General features: G+C 63.2%; 2 protein-coding genes across 5 annotated transcripts in view; one reads left to right on the forward strand and one right to left on the reverse strand.

The window, feature by feature from the left end:
• The first annotated feature begins 38 nt into the window (after positions 1-38).
• Positions 39-4123, forward strand: SSR4 (signal sequence receptor subunit 4). Of its 2 annotated transcripts, none has more exons than XM_058712211.1 (6): positions 39-272; positions 2122-2240; positions 3013-3087; positions 3288-3377; positions 3700-3765; positions 3958-4123. In XM_058712211.1, the coding sequence occupies exons 1-6, from the start codon at positions 206-208 to the stop codon at positions 4060-4062; spliced, it is 522 nt and encodes a 173-aa protein (XP_058568194.1). In that variant the 5' UTR covers positions 39-205; the 3' UTR covers positions 4063-4123. The 2 variants fall into 2 exon arrangements, with proteins under 2 accessions (XP_058568194.1, XP_058568193.1); XM_058712210.1 differs by having other exon boundaries at positions 111-272; positions 2125-2240.
• A 2639-nt stretch (positions 4124-6762) lies between these two features.
• Positions 6763-15390, reverse strand: part of PDZD4 (PDZ domain containing 4) — a 32717-nt gene continuing 24089 nt past the window's right edge. Inside the window, exons 2-8 of one of the 3 annotated variants that reach the window (XM_058712966.1) lie at positions 13323-13558; positions 12369-12459; positions 11759-11857; positions 10484-10546; positions 9903-10004; positions 9514-9624; positions 6763-9355 (exon numbers count right to left, since the gene is read on the reverse strand). In XM_058712966.1, coding sequence (XP_058568949.1) covers positions 7835-9355; positions 9514-9624; positions 9903-10004; positions 10484-10546; positions 11759-11857; positions 12369-12459; positions 13323-13558 — 2223 coding nt within the window. In that variant the 3' untranslated portion in view covers positions 6763-7834. Of the gene's footprint in view, positions 9356-9513; positions 9625-9902; positions 10005-10483; positions 10547-11758; positions 11858-12368; positions 12460-13304; positions 13559-15390 lie in introns of all 3 variants that reach the window. The other 2 variants (XM_058712965.1, XM_058712967.1) reach the window with 2 other exon arrangements.

A 15390-nucleotide genomic window follows, 5' to 3' on the forward strand; every position in this document is an offset into this window, starting at 1 on the left:
CTGCCGCCGCCGTCGCCATCTTGATGGGGCGGCCACCGAGGCCTCTGGTCTGGGGAGGGGACACGTCAGTGCCGCCTGTGGCGTCACTGGCCCGCCTGGCCCGCCGGCGCCTGATTGGCTGCCCCCGCTGCTTACGCGTCGCGCTTCCTCTTCTGCCCCTCGTGTTCAGGGGAGTCTCCCTTTTTCCCTCGGCAGAGAAGAGGCGATGGCGACGCTGGCATCTCTCGGCGCCCTGGCGCTACTCCTGCTGTCCAGCCTCTCCTGCTGCTCAGGTAGCGGCCTGGCCGGAGCCCCTTTCTGGCGAGCCTCTCTCCCACGACTGGTGGTGCGTGGGGGGAGGAGGGGTGCGGGCGAAGCGGGGTTCTGGGCCTTCTTCCTCCGAGAGGCAGGTGGCCCCGGGGCGCGGCGACCGAGGCCACCACACGCTCCTGCACCACACACGTTTACCCAGCAGCCAGGCTGCTGGAAGAAACAGCCAAAACTTCCCAAACCGCCCCCTCCCGTCCGCCCCTCCGAGGAAGAGTACCAGAGTCTATCTCGTTCCCAGCTCCAGCAGGGAAAATGACATACGTCCCTGCTCCCACCCGGAGTTCCCAGTCCTGGAGGGGGTGGGGGTGGTCGGACAAGAGCAAAACTCGGCAGCGCAGGGCTATCCGAGTGAAAGACTAGGCTAGTGGGAGAGGAGCCACCTGACCCGGTGCAGTGGGGCCAGGCCTCCCCAGGAAGGGAGCTGTAAGTGAAGAGAGGAAGCGGGGATGGGGCCCGGCAGAAGGACCATGAACGTGGGCAAGTTAGATTGGAAAAGAGGGAAGAAAGGGGAAAAGGGTGGGGGAGGGCTTGAGTGCTGGGCCAGACCCTTGACTTTTTCCCTGAGGCCCTGGTGTATTCTTACAGGGCTTTTCAGCAGAGTTGAGCCACGGTCAGATCTACATGTACATTCTTGAGAGATTCTTAACACCTGGTGGCGGGGTTGAACTCAGGAACTGGAGTCCAGAAGCGTGTTGAGGAGGAGGTCCTTGCAGGAGCCAGCGCTAAGTCTGGGGGGCCTGAGTCAGGGATACTTTGTACACATTCACTTTACCTATGCGCCACACCACGCCGCCACTCGGGCCAGTGCCTTTGGTGCCTGGAGGGTTTCATCAGCCTAACTGGCTTCCCTACTCACGCCCTTCTCACCTGCCCCTCAGGAATTACCCATGGTGTAGCCAGTGGTGTCTGGAAGGGACAAACCTGACTGTAAAACCCTGTGGTGCTCCACAAGGTCCTTAGGAAAAAAGCCAAGCTTAGCAGGACACAGATGTGGCCCCTGAGAACCAGCCCCCACTAACATTCCCAGGCATCTTCCTCCTGTTGCCCAGCTGCAAAGCTTCTCTGTCTGCCTCATGCATGGCTGTGCCAGGACACATTCAGAGAGCAGCTGGCTGAGAACTTTCCCACTGGTAGCATCTGCTTGGCACCCTGTGATTTAGGCAGTGTCCTTCCTTCCCTGCAGCCTCGAGCAGCGTGATGATGGCTGAGGCAGCCTCCTTTCTCTCGGGGCAGCCCTGTTAAAGGGTACAAGCTGTGCCCGTTTCCTTCCCTCGGAGACACTGGGGCCAGCCGTGGGTGGGGGCAGAGACCCTTGCATCTCAAGCCCTCACGGGTTGCAAGCTGCACCATGCTTGGTGTCTGCGGAGGGTGCCTTCAATAAACCGGCCAGGGCTGTGCACAGCTCTGAATCGAGGTCCGGCTGCAACCCCAAGCCCTCGCATGGCTTCCGTGTCCATAGGTCCAGCCACAGGCCCCAGTTGTGCAGTGAGTCTGTCCTGCTGCTGCCGCCTCCACCCCCTCCCACGTGCGTGCTCGCTCACCTGCTCTTCTTTTGCCCTTACGTTGAGGTTCCGCCTGTACAAAGCCTTCGCAGCCCTGGCCTTCCTTCAAGGCCATCCCACCCTACCCCTTCCACCGCCACTGCACTTCTGACTGAGTGTTCGGATCTGTCTCTCACATCCCACCTGACAGGTTCCAAAGGGCCCCGTGTGTCAGCCGACAAGGTCTGGGAAGTGGGTCTGGGCGGTCCCTTCTGCCCCCCAGCACCCACCAGTTGGGCCTTACGTAAGCACGTCTGCCTCCTCCCCACAGCAGAGGCCTGCGTGGAGCCCCAGATCACCCCTTCCTACTACACCACCTCGGATGCCGTCATTTCCACCGAGACCGTTTTCATCGTGGAGATCTCCCTGACGTGCAAGAACAGGGTCCAGGTGAGGCAGGGTCCAGGGGGGATTCAGCCAGAGCCAGAGGTCCACAGGGAGCCTGGGACCTTGGGCATCAGGTCCTCACTGGCAGTTGATGGGATCAGACCCAGGGACCCATGTAGACAGAGGGAGATTGAGGGTTTTGACTTATGGGTAGAGGGGAGAGGGTAGGGCACAACCAGGCCAGACTGTGTGAAGCAGGTGTTAAGAGAACATTTTCCTAGTCTGCCGCGGTGTGGAAATGTAGGTAGACGTCTTGCTGTGCCTTGTAAGGGTGCTGGGAAATGAGAAACAGCAGAGGTTTGGCCCCTGAGCGCCCATAGCCCGGAGCCCTTTCCTGGTTGCTGTTTGCCTAGGTGGTCTTTTCTGAGTACAACACTCCTTGGGTGGCTCGGGGGCACCCCCTGACCCCAACACCCTCTCCCAGGCTCAGAGGAATGAGTACACTTCAGTTACCCCACCCGTGTTCACAGTTAACAGGCTTGCCGTGGGTTAGGGAGGTCGGGCCATAGCGGGGATGAGCCCCCCTCATAGGTAGATGTGCAGAGGCAGTAACAGCATCAACGGGGGTCGGCTTCCTGGCATCGCTCTGGTTGCGGCAGGCCTACCTCCATGGCTCTTATGTGGTGCCCCCTGCCAGACACAGTGTGGTCCCCAAGTGTGCCCAGCCTCCCTGCCCACAGGCCACGAGTGCTGCTGTGAACAGCACAGTGGGGTTTCTGCTGACGGTGGGGGGTGCGGGGGGGGAGAAGGTGATTCTCTCTTTGTCCCGTCCCAGAATATGGCTCTTTATGCTGATGTCAGTGGAAAACAATTTCCCGTGACCCGGGGCCAGGACGTGGGACGTTATCAGGTAAGGGATGCTGATGCCGCGGTTGTCATTTGGGGGGAGGCCACCTGCCCACCGGCAAGACTTTGAAGCCCTAGGGATGGCCCAGTGGAGCAGGATTGCGGTTGTTTGACTCAGGCTGCGGGTGGTGGTACTGTGTCAGTGCTGCCGGGGGGCCTGGATGTGTCCACTGTGCCCACCTCGGTCAAACCTACCCAACCCAGGTGTCCTGGAGCCTAGACCACAAGAGTGCCCATGCAGGCACCTATGAGGTCAGATTCTTTGACGAGGAGTCCTACAGTCTGCTGAGGAAGGTGAGTATCAGCGACCCGGAGCCCCGCCCAGGCCTACAGGAGGGAGGGTGCACCTCGCTTCCACGACCACCTTCGCCCTGTAGTGCCTCTTACCCGAGCTCCGGGCCACTAGGGGCCTTGCCTTCACAGAGAAGGCTGACCCAGGGTCGGGGGTGGGGGGGTGGCACACCTTCCTGACCACCTGCCACGCCTGTGCTCGCACCTTCCGTGTTTCTCTCTTGCCCGGCTCTTCTGTCTTCCGTGGCTTGGGCCAATGTTCCTGCCCGTCCAACCTCTCCCCACCCTGCCTGGTGGCACCCCTGACCCAAGCATCTCCTTGCAGGCTCAGAGAAATAACGAGGACATTTCTATCATCCCACCCCTGTTCACAGTCAGTGTGGACCATCGGGTAAGCGTGCTGAAGAGGCCGGCTGGTCTCAGGGGAAGCAGGGAGCACACCGCAAGCCTTGCCCTTTTTGAGGGGTGGGGACGGGCGGGGAGAGGGTCGGTGTGCCTTCGCGCCCTAGAGGGCAGGTGGCCGGGGCTGGCTGGTTCCTCGCCCTTCTCTCCCCTGAGGTGGCTTTGGTCTCCTTTCTTGCAGGGCACCTGGAATGGACCCTGGGTCTCTACCGAGGTACTGGCTGCAGCCATCGGCCTGGTGATCTACTACCTGGCCTTCAGTGCCAAGAGTCACATCCAGGCTTGAAGGTGGCACCGAGGGGCCCTCCTTGCTACTTTCAATAAACAGTTGCTGGCTGTCACCGGTATTCAGGACGTGGGCTCACGACTTGCGTGGTCGTGCCTTCTGCACATGCGCAGAGCTGGGCCACCAGTCCCCTTAGCCACCTGGATGGCGCAGGCACTGGCTGGGGCCTCACTCTGCTGTCACAGGCTGTCCTTCCTTGGCCCCAGTTAGGCCTTCCCTGCCCGGTGCCCACGGTGTCTGCCTTCTGCCTCTCCCAGCTACCCGCATAGGTTTGGGCAGGCCGTGGGGTTGCGCTCCTACCCAGCACCTGCTGTCTTCTGGCAGAGGGGATGGCCTCGTTCTCTCCCACCCTCACCTGGCCGCTGCACGGCAGGGTCTCTGTGGCCTGCCTGGGAGAGGGCCCGGTGACCTGCCAGCAGAAGGGCAGCTGCCCAGAGAAAGTCAGGGGCCGTGGCCGGCTTCCCTGGAACGTGGCAGTCAGCAGCACGTGTAGGTGCAGCGCCACCTGCGCGGAGCCCCGGGCTCGAGCCGCGCTCCTGAGCGCGTACCTCCCGCGCTGTTGCCGTGGGGTGTCGTGGGCCCCCCTACTCGCTGGTGCGGCTAAGGCCGCTGCACCTGGTGGTGGGCGGTGGGGTGGTCCCTCCAGGTCCCGCACCCCACCTCCGTGTTGCCTCCCCCTGTGCTCTCACTTCATGGTGTCCAGCGGGACGCATAGAAGGCACAGGAAAGTGGAAGGAAAGGTGACGTGAGTCCCCACGTCTCTGAGGAGCCAATCTCACCTCTTCCAGTTCGTCCTGCATCTTGTCTCAGTGCCCCGTCTCCCCTGAGCACCTAGTGCTCTGTGGCACTGGGAGGGCCCGGGTGTGTGGAGGGTGGCTTGTGACCTGGGACTGCCTGGGGACCTCCTTCGGGCTAGGGGACACCAGCCTCTCCCCACTCCTTGACTCTCAGTCCTCGAAGTGGGTGGGGACAAAGTGACAGGAATGGAGGCTGTGGGGAAGGGCTGACTCCTTCCCAGAAGCAGGGGTGCAGCAGGAGACTTGCGGCTGAGAGTCCCCCGAGGGTCAGGCGAGGCTAGGACTGCTGGCTGATGGGCTTCCCGAACTTCCGGGAAACCAGCGGTGGGGGGCTCGGGGGGCGCCCGCTGGCAGGGATTGCTGCTCCCCCGCCTTGCCGAAGGGTGAAGGGGGAGGGGTTCTGCCAACAACCTGTGCCAGGCACGCAGGGCGAACAGTGGCCGCTTGTGGCTGCCTGGTGGCTCTTTGATTCTGCTCCACGGCAATAGGACCCAAAAGTGACGTCCATTCCAGGGCAGCAATAGCTAAGGGTTGCTGGCCCTCCTGGCACCACCTCTCCCAGGACCCCTGGTGCCAGCTTCCACGTGGCAAGGGACTCCACACAGTTTATGGGCCTGTCCTGGCCCACGTCCCAAGAACACTGGGCCTCCAGCACTCTCTCCACCCAGACAAAAATGGGGTGCCTTTAGAGCCATCAAAGTGAGTCCCTCAGCAGCCAGAGAGGTTGGCCCCAGTCTCCAGTTGGCTTCCAGCCAGTTTTCCCGCAGCCGGGGCCAGGCTTTTGGGGCCCCATCCTCTATGGGGCCTGCTTGGGGCCCAGTTGGCCCCTCTTCAGAACAGATGTGCCTAGTGCTGGGCTCCAGAGGCCTAGGAGGGCTGAGAAAGCCTGTCCCCAGCCCCAACCCCTTCCTTTCCCATCTGCCCCTTTTCACCAACAAGCCCTTTCCTCCCTCCCCATGTGCTGGGGTTCCAGGCCTGCGGTGTGATGGCACATCACACCCGGCCTTCTCCCCCCCGCCCCCCCCCCCCAGCTGTGGCCCGCCCTCAGGGCCCAGCTTTTCCCACAGAGCAGGTGGCTTCTGGAAACACTGGGATTTCCCCGCTCATACCCATCTCAGTCAATCAGGGGGATTAATGAGAGGCCTACACTGATGTTTCAATACAATTTTAATGCCTCCTTGTGCACTTCGGCTGCTGGCAGCGTCCTGCGTGTGCTTGGGAGACAGCTCCTTCACTGCTGTGCTGCCCACCCCAGGGGGCACTGCACACAAGACGAGCTGGGGCCCCCGGAGTTGCGGTCTTTGGGGCCCTGGTCCCCCACCCAGCACTTAGCACATGCCCAGTTGCTGCACTGAACGGAACCTTGAACATCTGGCTGCCCCTCTGGGAGTTCCCAACACAGAAGAGGCCTCTGACCACCCAGATGTTCACCCATGTGGCCAAAAGACCTTTACTCAGCAAGCTCCGTACTAGGCCCCGTGGGGCCAAATAAGGAGAGGAGTTTGTGCCTTCTAGAACTTCCCAGCTCTGGGACGCCTGGGGGGCTCGGTTGGTGAAGCATCCGACTCTTGGTTTTGGCTTAGGTCTTGATCTCACAGTTTGTAAGTTCGAACCCTGCATCGGGTTCTGTGCTGATGGTGTGGAGCCTTGGGATTCCCTCTCTCTGCCCTTTCCCCACTTGCGTGCGCTCTCTCTCTCAAAATAAATATACTTCTGAAATAATTCAGGTGACTGTTGTGTGTGCTCCCAGAGTACACGACGGACTTAGGAAGACCTCGCCGTTCCTCAGTGACACCGAGAAGGCACAGAGCACAGCTTTCAATTGACCCATGCCTTGCCCGTGCCCGCCCCCAAAACCTTCTTCCCGTCTCCTGGCCCAACGAGAATGAACACAGACCAGGAGTCACCTCAAAAAGGCAGCTTACTTTATTCTCCCAATGCCAATGGGGGGGGCAGGGGCAGGCAGCCTGTGTGCCTCCGGTCTGAGGCTCTCTGAGCCGGGATGGCCCCGAGGCCTGGGCCTGGTCCACACTTGGGGAGCGTCTTCTCCCCAGGCAACCCGGCTGGCCGGCCCCTCTCTCTTGGGTGCGGCTGCTCCCTAAGGTCAGCACGGGTCTTGTCACTGAGTTCTTCCACTGCTACTTCCGTCTTGGCTCTCCCTCGGTCATCGGGGAAGGACGTGGGCTCCGGAGTGGGCCTCGCAGGCCACATCGAAGGCTGCCCATCCCCACACCTCAGGGCGGAGACCACCAAGAAAGCTGCTTCCCCTTCTCCCCTTTTTCTTCCCCGACCCTTCCCTCCCCCTGCCCCAGCCCTCCCTCTCTTCCTTCCCCCTCCCCCCACCTCCTTCCCAGCCATCACTGGGGGTCCGCTTTGTCAGGCCGCCTGAAGGAGCCGCCAGCCCCCAGGGCAAGTCCACAAAACAGAAAAACAACAACCGGCAAGCACAGAAAGGGAGAAAAACCACAAAACTCAGGGGTGCCTTTGTCTACAAATAACCAAGTCTCCCGGCAGGGGGCGAGGCCGTGCTCAGCTTCACAGCCAGGCATTCTCTTGTGCTTAGGACAGTCCTCTTGTCTCTCCTTTTCAGTCCTTTCCCGTCCCCAAGTACCCAGGCCGAGAGCTCCGGAGGGGGGACTGCGTGTGCGTGTGCGTGTGCCTGCGCTCGCGTTAGGCACACGTGGCCGGCACACAGCAGAAAGGGTGTCCCCCGTGCCAGCTGGCGACGTAGCCGCTGTGCTTGGAGAGCAGGAAGTAGCCCGTGGAGAGAGGCGTCCCTTCTCCTCAGGGGCTTCTCTCTGGCAACAAGGTCCTGTGCGCACACACAAAGACAGGTGCACACACGCCGTGCGTACACACAGACACACACTAGATTCTAAGGGAGAGCAGGGGACAGGGTCTTGGGAGGCTCCCTGGACCTGGGGCGGGGGGGGGGGGGGGGCGGGCAGAAGGCCTGCCCCGGAGCACAGAGGGGCTTAGACAGTGGTGACGGAGAGCAGAGGGTTGTAGACCCGCTTGCCGTCGGCGGAGCGAGTGCCGTGGGCCAGCATCTCCTGGATGGTGATCCAGTTGTCCAGGATCTTCTTGTTCCGCTTCTTCATGGTTTTGCGGTGGCTCAAGGCAATGATGTTGAGCTCGGCCTTGCTGTCGCCGTTCTGCTGCTCCCGCAGGCACTCCAGCCGGCTCTGCATCATGAACTCGCGCCGCTTCCGCTGCTCCCGGGCCCGGATCAGGTGCTGCTTCCGCTCCTCCTTGCTCCAGTAGCGGCCCATCTTCATCTCGCTCACCGCATCGTCGTCGGTGGTCATGCCGCTGCGCTCCTCCCGGATCTTCAGGGCCCGGGCTTTGAGGAGGCGATCGCGCACCGGCCGCTTGGCCACGTAGCGGGTCCCATCGCTGCGCACCTTGACCTTCCACTCCATGCGGGGGGCTTCGGTGGCCGCCGCTGCCCCGCCCACCCGGGGGCCGCCGGCCAGAGTGAGGGGCCCGTGGCCCAGCTCTTCCAGGCCGCGCGGCGGGGCCAGCTGCACACAGCTGTGGTAGTGCTCGCTCTCTTGGCCCTGGCCGCGGTGGCGCCGCGAGAGGTAAGGGCTGCCTTCAGGGCCCACGCGCTCCAGGGTCACGCCCGGCTTGGGGCTCCGGCGGACTCGCTCCTCCGAGTGCGGTCTCCGGCCCAGCTCGGGATCCCGGGAGAGAGATCGGAACTTGGCGGGGCTCCCCTGCGGGGGGGCCGCCTTGGGGTGGGTGGGGCCGGCGGGGCCGGGAGGGGTCCGGTTCAAGTTGGAGTTGCCGGTGGCGGCCCGCCGCAGGGGGCTCTCCGGCAGGGGCTCTGCGAGCAGCGGGGTGCTGCGGCAGCTCTCCCCGGTGTTGTAGGCGCTGGTGCTGTCCTTGTCCGACTTCTCTGGCAGCTCGGAGATGTCCGACAGCTCGTGCTTCTTGGGCTCGCCGGCCCCCAGGTCGTAGAGACCCTCCTCCTCCAGCAGCCAGGCCTTCATGCAGCGCTCGCGCAGCTGCTGCATCTTCTGCGCCCGCAGGATGTTGCGGCACTTGAACTCCAGGTGTCGCAGCTCCTCCTCCAGCACGGCCATCTCGTGGCCCAGGCTCTCGTTGCGGTTCACATCCAGGGCGCTGTTGCCGCCGCCGGATGCCCTGGGGAAGAGGAGGCCCAGCTGGTTGCCGTTCTCCAGGTGGCCCTTGATCTCCAGCAGCTCGCGGTAGCGCTCGTACTCCTCCTCTGTGAGGCCCGGGAGGTCGCCCCCACCCAGCGCCGCCCCCTCGGCCAGCAGGGAGTCCATGCTGAAGTGCAGGTCGCGGCTCTTGCGCAGGGCCCCGGGGGTGTCGGCGGCGCTCGCGGGCTCGTCGCCCAGCAGGTCGTGCTCGGAGCTCTCCTCGGTGCGGGTGCTCTCGTCGGTGCGGCCCACCCCACTGTCCAGCTCCTGGCTGTTGCTCAGGCCCGCGCCCACATCGGGGACCCCTTTCTCCTCTTCGTGGCCAAGCTGGGGCAGAGAGACGAGCCCCACTCAGCGTGCGGCCCGTGGAGGCCGGAGGGTCGGAGGGTCGGAAGGGCCTTTGGGTCCAGCGCCTCCCCCGCCCCCCCCCCACCCCGGCCTCCCATCTGCCCTCCCCGCGACCCACCTCCGGCCTCCTTCCTCACCTGCTGGGCAGGGGGGGGCTTCAGCTTCCGTGCGCGCAGCTCCCCCTCATGCTCAGAGCCAAAGTCATCCAGAAAGTCATCCCGGTCACTGTCCTTCCACCGCTTTGCCAGCTGCAGAGACAGGCCCGTGCTGTCCCCTCTGCTTTAAGGACCTCCCCAGACACCGCCCCCCCGCAGCGGCCTCTAGGCCTCACACCCGGCCTCCTGGTCTCAGTGAAGGTGAACACTCAGCCATCCGAGGCCGGAGGGGCAGACGCGCCCCAAAGACACTACCCACCCTCCAGCGGGGCCGGGCCGCTGGCATATCTTTGCCCTTGTCACAGATCAGCAGCTTCCAAGGCAGAAGCCCGATGCCAGGGGTCCCACAGTATCCCACCAGGCACACACACCTGGCTCTCAGGCCGGGCCACCAGCAGCGAGATGTTGGTGTTCTCCTCCTGGCTCAGAATGGCCACCGCCTCTTCCCGGTTCTGGACGTCCACGCCATTTATCTGTGACAAGCCAAGGGACCATCAACAAGAATGCCAGGGCTGGCTGTGGCACGGGCCCCGGCCGAACTGCTCGGATGCCCTCACAGGGAGCTCCAGGCAGAGCACCGTGAGCCAGGAAAGGCTCTGGAGCTCTGACAGGATGGAAACTGGCTGCAAGGTGCTCAGGACCAGGACAGCCCGGCCCGTGCAAGAGCACTTGTACCCCGAGGACAATGTGGCGCGGGCGGGGGGGGGGGGGTGCTCATGCCTGCAGGATGGACGGAGAGGCTGACTAGGTGCCAGAGCGGCACAGGCCCTCCTCGATGCCAGCAGATCCCATGAGCACACGGGAGCCACCAGGGGCAGCAGTACAGGAGAGGGAAGAGACACAGCCCTGGTTTCAGGCACAGCCGGAGAGAGCTGGGGCTGGGGCTGCTGAGGACCGGTAGCTGGGCGGCCAGGGCAGCAAGGCCTCGGTCAGGCCTGCCGGCCCTGCTCACCTGGATGATCCGGTCGCCCTCGCGGATCCGGCCGTCTTTGGCTGCAATGCTGTTGGGATTCACCTGCAAGGCAGATGCATCATGGTGGCCCAGCATGCTTCGCTAAGGTTCCCTTTGTAGCAAGGGGCAGCCTCACCTTGGGGACCCCCAAACCCCCAAAGCAAACTGAAGCCTTCTCCTTGCTTGCTCCGTCTGCAGCTCAGACCAGAAGCTTCCAAGCTCCAGGAGGCAGGAACAAAACTGGGTCTTGGGGGCGCCTGGGTGGCGCAGTCGGTTAAGCGTCCGACTTCAGCCAGGTCACGATCTCGCGGTCCGTGAGTTCGAGCCCCGCGTCAGGCTCTGGGCTGATGGCTCGGAGCCTGGAGCCTGTTTCCGATCCTGTGTCTCCCTCTCTCTCTGCCCCTCCCCCGTTCATGCTCTGTCTCTCTCTGTCCCAAAAATAAATAAAAAACGTTGAAAAAAATTTAAAAAAAAAAAAAAAAAAAACTGGGTCTTGGGCTAGTCACCGCTCCCCAGCACGAGCCGTGAACTTGCCAGCCGAGAGCTTCCCAGCCCCTGGCCACCACCCCCAGGCCCAGACCCATGCCCCCAGCTGGCACTCATATACTCTTTTTGCATGGAAACCTGTCACTGGCCGGGTAAATGGCGGCAGCCGGACACTTTCCCTTGCATACATCCACACCAAAATATCAGCCCTGGGGCTTGGTGGACAGTCAGACAGTCATACGGAGGCTGACTTGATCAGAGCACTACCAGCACGTGGGGGGCAGCTGGGGAGCCATCCACCCTCCTGCAGACACACAGACATCTGCCACGGGCCGGTGGGGAAGAAGGATCCCGTGAGTACCGGGAGAGGCTGGCTGCAGGGCATGGGAGGGGTACAAAGCCTGGCTGGGGCTTCGGCCTCACTCACTGTCCCCATCACTGTCCCCATCACTGTCCCCATCCCCTCCTGGGGAGGGCTGCCGGGATGAACACACACGGAAGCCATCAGCTGCCCTATGTGATGCTAAGTAGGCCCCATCCCCAGCGGTGGGCTCTTTATGCGCAGACCCAGTGCCCTGGGCGGCACGGACAGGCCACAGGGGTAGGTGCGGGGACTCTCCGCGTGCCAGACCCTGCGTCAGCACCCGCCACCATGGTGCCTCCCCCCGCTGCTGGTGCCGTGCAGGTGGACACCGTCAGAGTCTGGCCCTGACGTCCTGGCACACAGGGAGGAGGCGTGGGGCTCCACCGCCTCCTAGAACACTCTACTCCTGCGCCCCGCCTTCGTACCTCTCCAACATAGATGCCCAGGTCCTCCTCATCGTCCGTGCGGTAGCAAACCATCAGGCCTAGCTTGTCTCGGTGGCTGGTCTTATACAGCTCCACCTCCTGCCACGCGGGGAATGGGGGGCGCGGAGGAAGGAAGCCCCCAGAATGTGTGAGCGCGGAGGCGTGCTGCAGGGCCGGCAGCCGCAGCCCCGCCCCGCAGCCCAGCCCCACCCCCAGCAGCGGCACATCACCTGAGCCAAGCTTCCAGCCTCCGACTCAGAGGGTCTCTCTTGCCATCCCCAGGGCGCGAGTGTGCCACGGCCCACCCTCCCGGGAAATGCCCGAGACACATACAAGACACACGGGACGCACGGGACACGGACATGCGTGGGACACACACTCGCTGACACGGACTGGCTGAGGGACCTCTCCCATACCCTCCCGACTCAGTCCAACCTGACCCAACCTGGCCCGTGAGCCTGAGTAACCAGTCGCGCGTGGGCAAGGGCCACAAGGCTCAGCCACCTGCAGACAACAGGAGCCAGGCCTGAGCCGGGCTACAGACAGCCATCCCGGGGCTGGCCCCTGGAGCCGGCTGTGGGCCCCGCCCTGGCCTGGCCGCCTGGCTCACCTCATACTCCAGCTCGTCCATACGGTCTGCCTCCTGTGGGCCGCCCTCCATGAACTCCGCTGGGTCATAATACTCATGGCTGATGGGGGGGCTGCCCAGGAGAAGGGGGGTCAGGCCAAACGTCTGGTCTTCTCGTGCCCTAGCCTCAGCCCCCAGGCTGGCGGGTCCCAGCGCGCTCAGCACGGAGCCCCTGCTTCTGAGCTACATGCATCCATGCAAAGGCCGGGAATGCTTCTTGGACAGGAGTGTGCAGGGGACTGCACTGAGGACACAGGCATGCCTACCTCTCCCCCCCCCCGCCCCACCCCGTCGCCCAGCCCCCACCAGCCGACAGGGTGCCAACTTCTCCAAACTACAGGTGTCCCTCCCACCTGGCACTGGCCCCGCTCATGCAACGCCCCCAGGAGTTATCCAGGCCCCAGAGGACTGCTGGGGAGGGCAGGAGGGCCCGCTCTACCTCCCTGCAGCCCGGGTTTAGATTAGCAGAGTGAGCCACGGGCCTGGACGAGAGGCCCTTCTTCTGAGCGGGCCAGAAAGAAGCCGAAGAGATGGATGGGACAGACCAGGATGGTGGAAGATTCAGAGAGGGAGGCTTGAGAGGCAGAAGACGATGGACGGCAGAGGGGGACAGAGGAGGAAGAAGGAAGGGCCGAGGCAGCAAAGTCCCCTGGCCCTGCGGTAGCTACCACAGGGAACCTGTATGTCAGCCTCCCCTGGTCCCTTCACCGGCTGCTGTCCAGCCTGAGGCTAGAAGCCTAGAAATTTCTGAGCCCGTGGATGCCACGGTCAGCTCTGGAGGCCAAGGAGCCTGCTTCCCGCCTGAGAGGACAGGCCAGTCGGGGTCTCCCTGCCGTGCCCAGAGCTGCGGCAAGGCAGCATCTGGGTGGCGTGCCCTCTCTGGAGGCAGGGCCCGGGGCCCTCCTGAGGGCGACTCACAGCTCAGACAGGACGTACGGCTCCAGGATGACCATGGGCGGGGTGGGCGGGCGCAGCTTGCCCAGCGCCATGATATGCTCAAAGGTGATGTCGGTCTGAGTGCCACTGTCCACCAGCTGCAGGTCATGGCACGAGCTGTCCCCCCGGAGGCGGGGGCTGCGTCTCAGCACCTGGATCACTAGGGGCTCCTTGGAGGAGCGCAGGGCCTCCAGGGTTTGCTCCTGAGACAGCTTGGAGAGCTCCTTCCCGTTCACCTGCGGCAGAGACACGCCCCCGTGAGCACGCGGCGAGCCCCGCCCCGCTCTCCGCCACCTGCCACCGGTGGCAGGTGGGCTCTCCACCCTCATTCCCAAGTGAGCCCCCTTCGCCCTGCCCTACACGGTTGCCGTCCGGGGCTCGGGGAGCCCCGGCGACCGTGCACTGGGTCTGGGGGCTCTGCCCTCGCCCTGGAACACGCCCCGGCCCTCCTCCAGCAGAAGCCACCCACTCCTCCGTCCTCCTCACTCCTTTGGGCAGTACTGAGGCCAGAGCTGGTGTCTAGAAGCTCATCTGACAGCAAGGCTGGAGGAAGACCTTAAATTTTTTTTTTTTTTCAACGTTTTTTATTTATTTTTGGGACAGAGAGAGACAGAGCATGAACGGGGGAGGGGCAGAGAGAGAGGGAGACAAAGAATCGGAAACAGGCTCCAGGCTCCGAGCCATTAGCCCAGAGCCTGACGCGGGGCTCGAACTCACGGACCGCGAGATCGTGACCTGGCTGAAGTCGGACGCTTAACCGACTGCGCCACCCAGGCGCCCCTAGGCTGGAGGAAGACCTTGATTCCTCTCCCAACGGGAGTCAGTCAATAAATGGGCTCAGGCCGGAGGGCTGGAAAGAGCACGCAGACACGAAGGACAGGATCTCTGTCGTCAAGGCAATGACAGGCTTGCTGAAGAGAGAAGGTGACACACAGAGCCTCCCTCCTGACACTGCAAGGCAACCTAAGGGAGGTGCCAAGGAAGTGACCCTTACAAGACCATCACCATTTCTCTGGTGCCTTGATGTGCGTCTCCCCCGGAATCCTGACCCCAACCACCATTTTGCAGATGAGGAAACTGAGGGAGCAGAAGGGAGGGAGTGAGTCAAGGTCATGAGCCAGACGGGGCTGTAGTGGTCAGAGTTGGGGGCGGTGTTCAAGGAGGCTGGGCTGCTGCAGCCTCCCAGGAAGAGACCCCCGGTGGTGGGTGGTGGGTGGTGGGCGGAGGGCGGAGTGCTCTCTGGGCCCTGCTGGGCGGAGCAAGGTGTGCCCTCAAGGCAACCGGGGGCAAAGGGCCGGCCCCAGCCTGGCAGCTTGTTTCTGCTCGTTTCTGCAGCAGCCTGGGTGCGCTGGGCCCTGGGATGGCCAAGGTGGGGTTGCGAACCCGGCACCACGCGCTGTGACCTCCATGTGCTCCTTGGCGCGGAGGCAAGTAGACTGAGGCCCCAACAGACACGGACAGAGTTCAGGACACGTGCCACGAGGCCAGTGAGGGGCGGAGGGTGAGGATCTGGAAGCAGTTCCAGAAGGAGGGGAAATGGCAGCGGCAGCTCACGGAAGGGAGCACACGCACTAGTGGGGGTACTGCAAACGGCCACACCCAGCGGGTCGCCACTGAAGCAGACCTTTGCTACCAAGGAAGCACAGGGCCTGCCACACCCCATCTAGGAAGGGGGTAGGGAAGGCTCCCCGAGCAGGGGCACCTGGCCCGCATCAGGAGAAAGGAGAGGGGAGGCTGGTTTGCAAGGGGAAGTGAAGGCAGCACGGAGAGTGCAGGGCCCACGGACCCAGCACCCGTGCAAGGACAGAGGTTCAGCAAGAAGAGGGGGGAGGGGCCGCACTTGGGCACAGGTCCTAGTCTCCGAATTCCCACAGTGCCACCTCTGTCCCTGGGTGTCTCAGGGGGATGGGGTTCTTCGCACAGATGCCCAACCCAACTGCAAAATCGTGTCTTCTGGCTGCCGCGTAACAAATCGAGCCCTGGCTGTCATTCCAAGAAGGCCGTCTTAGGAAGCACAGGGAGTCCTAGGGCCCCCTGGCCAACCAGTGGCTCCTCTGAGCCATGGAGC

This window comes from Neofelis nebulosa, chromosome X (assembly GCF_028018385.1).
Source record: "Neofelis nebulosa isolate mNeoNeb1 chromosome X, mNeoNeb1.pri, whole genome shotgun sequence".
In the NCBI taxonomy this organism is placed as follows: Eukaryota; Metazoa; Chordata; class Mammalia; order Carnivora; family Felidae; genus Neofelis; species Neofelis nebulosa.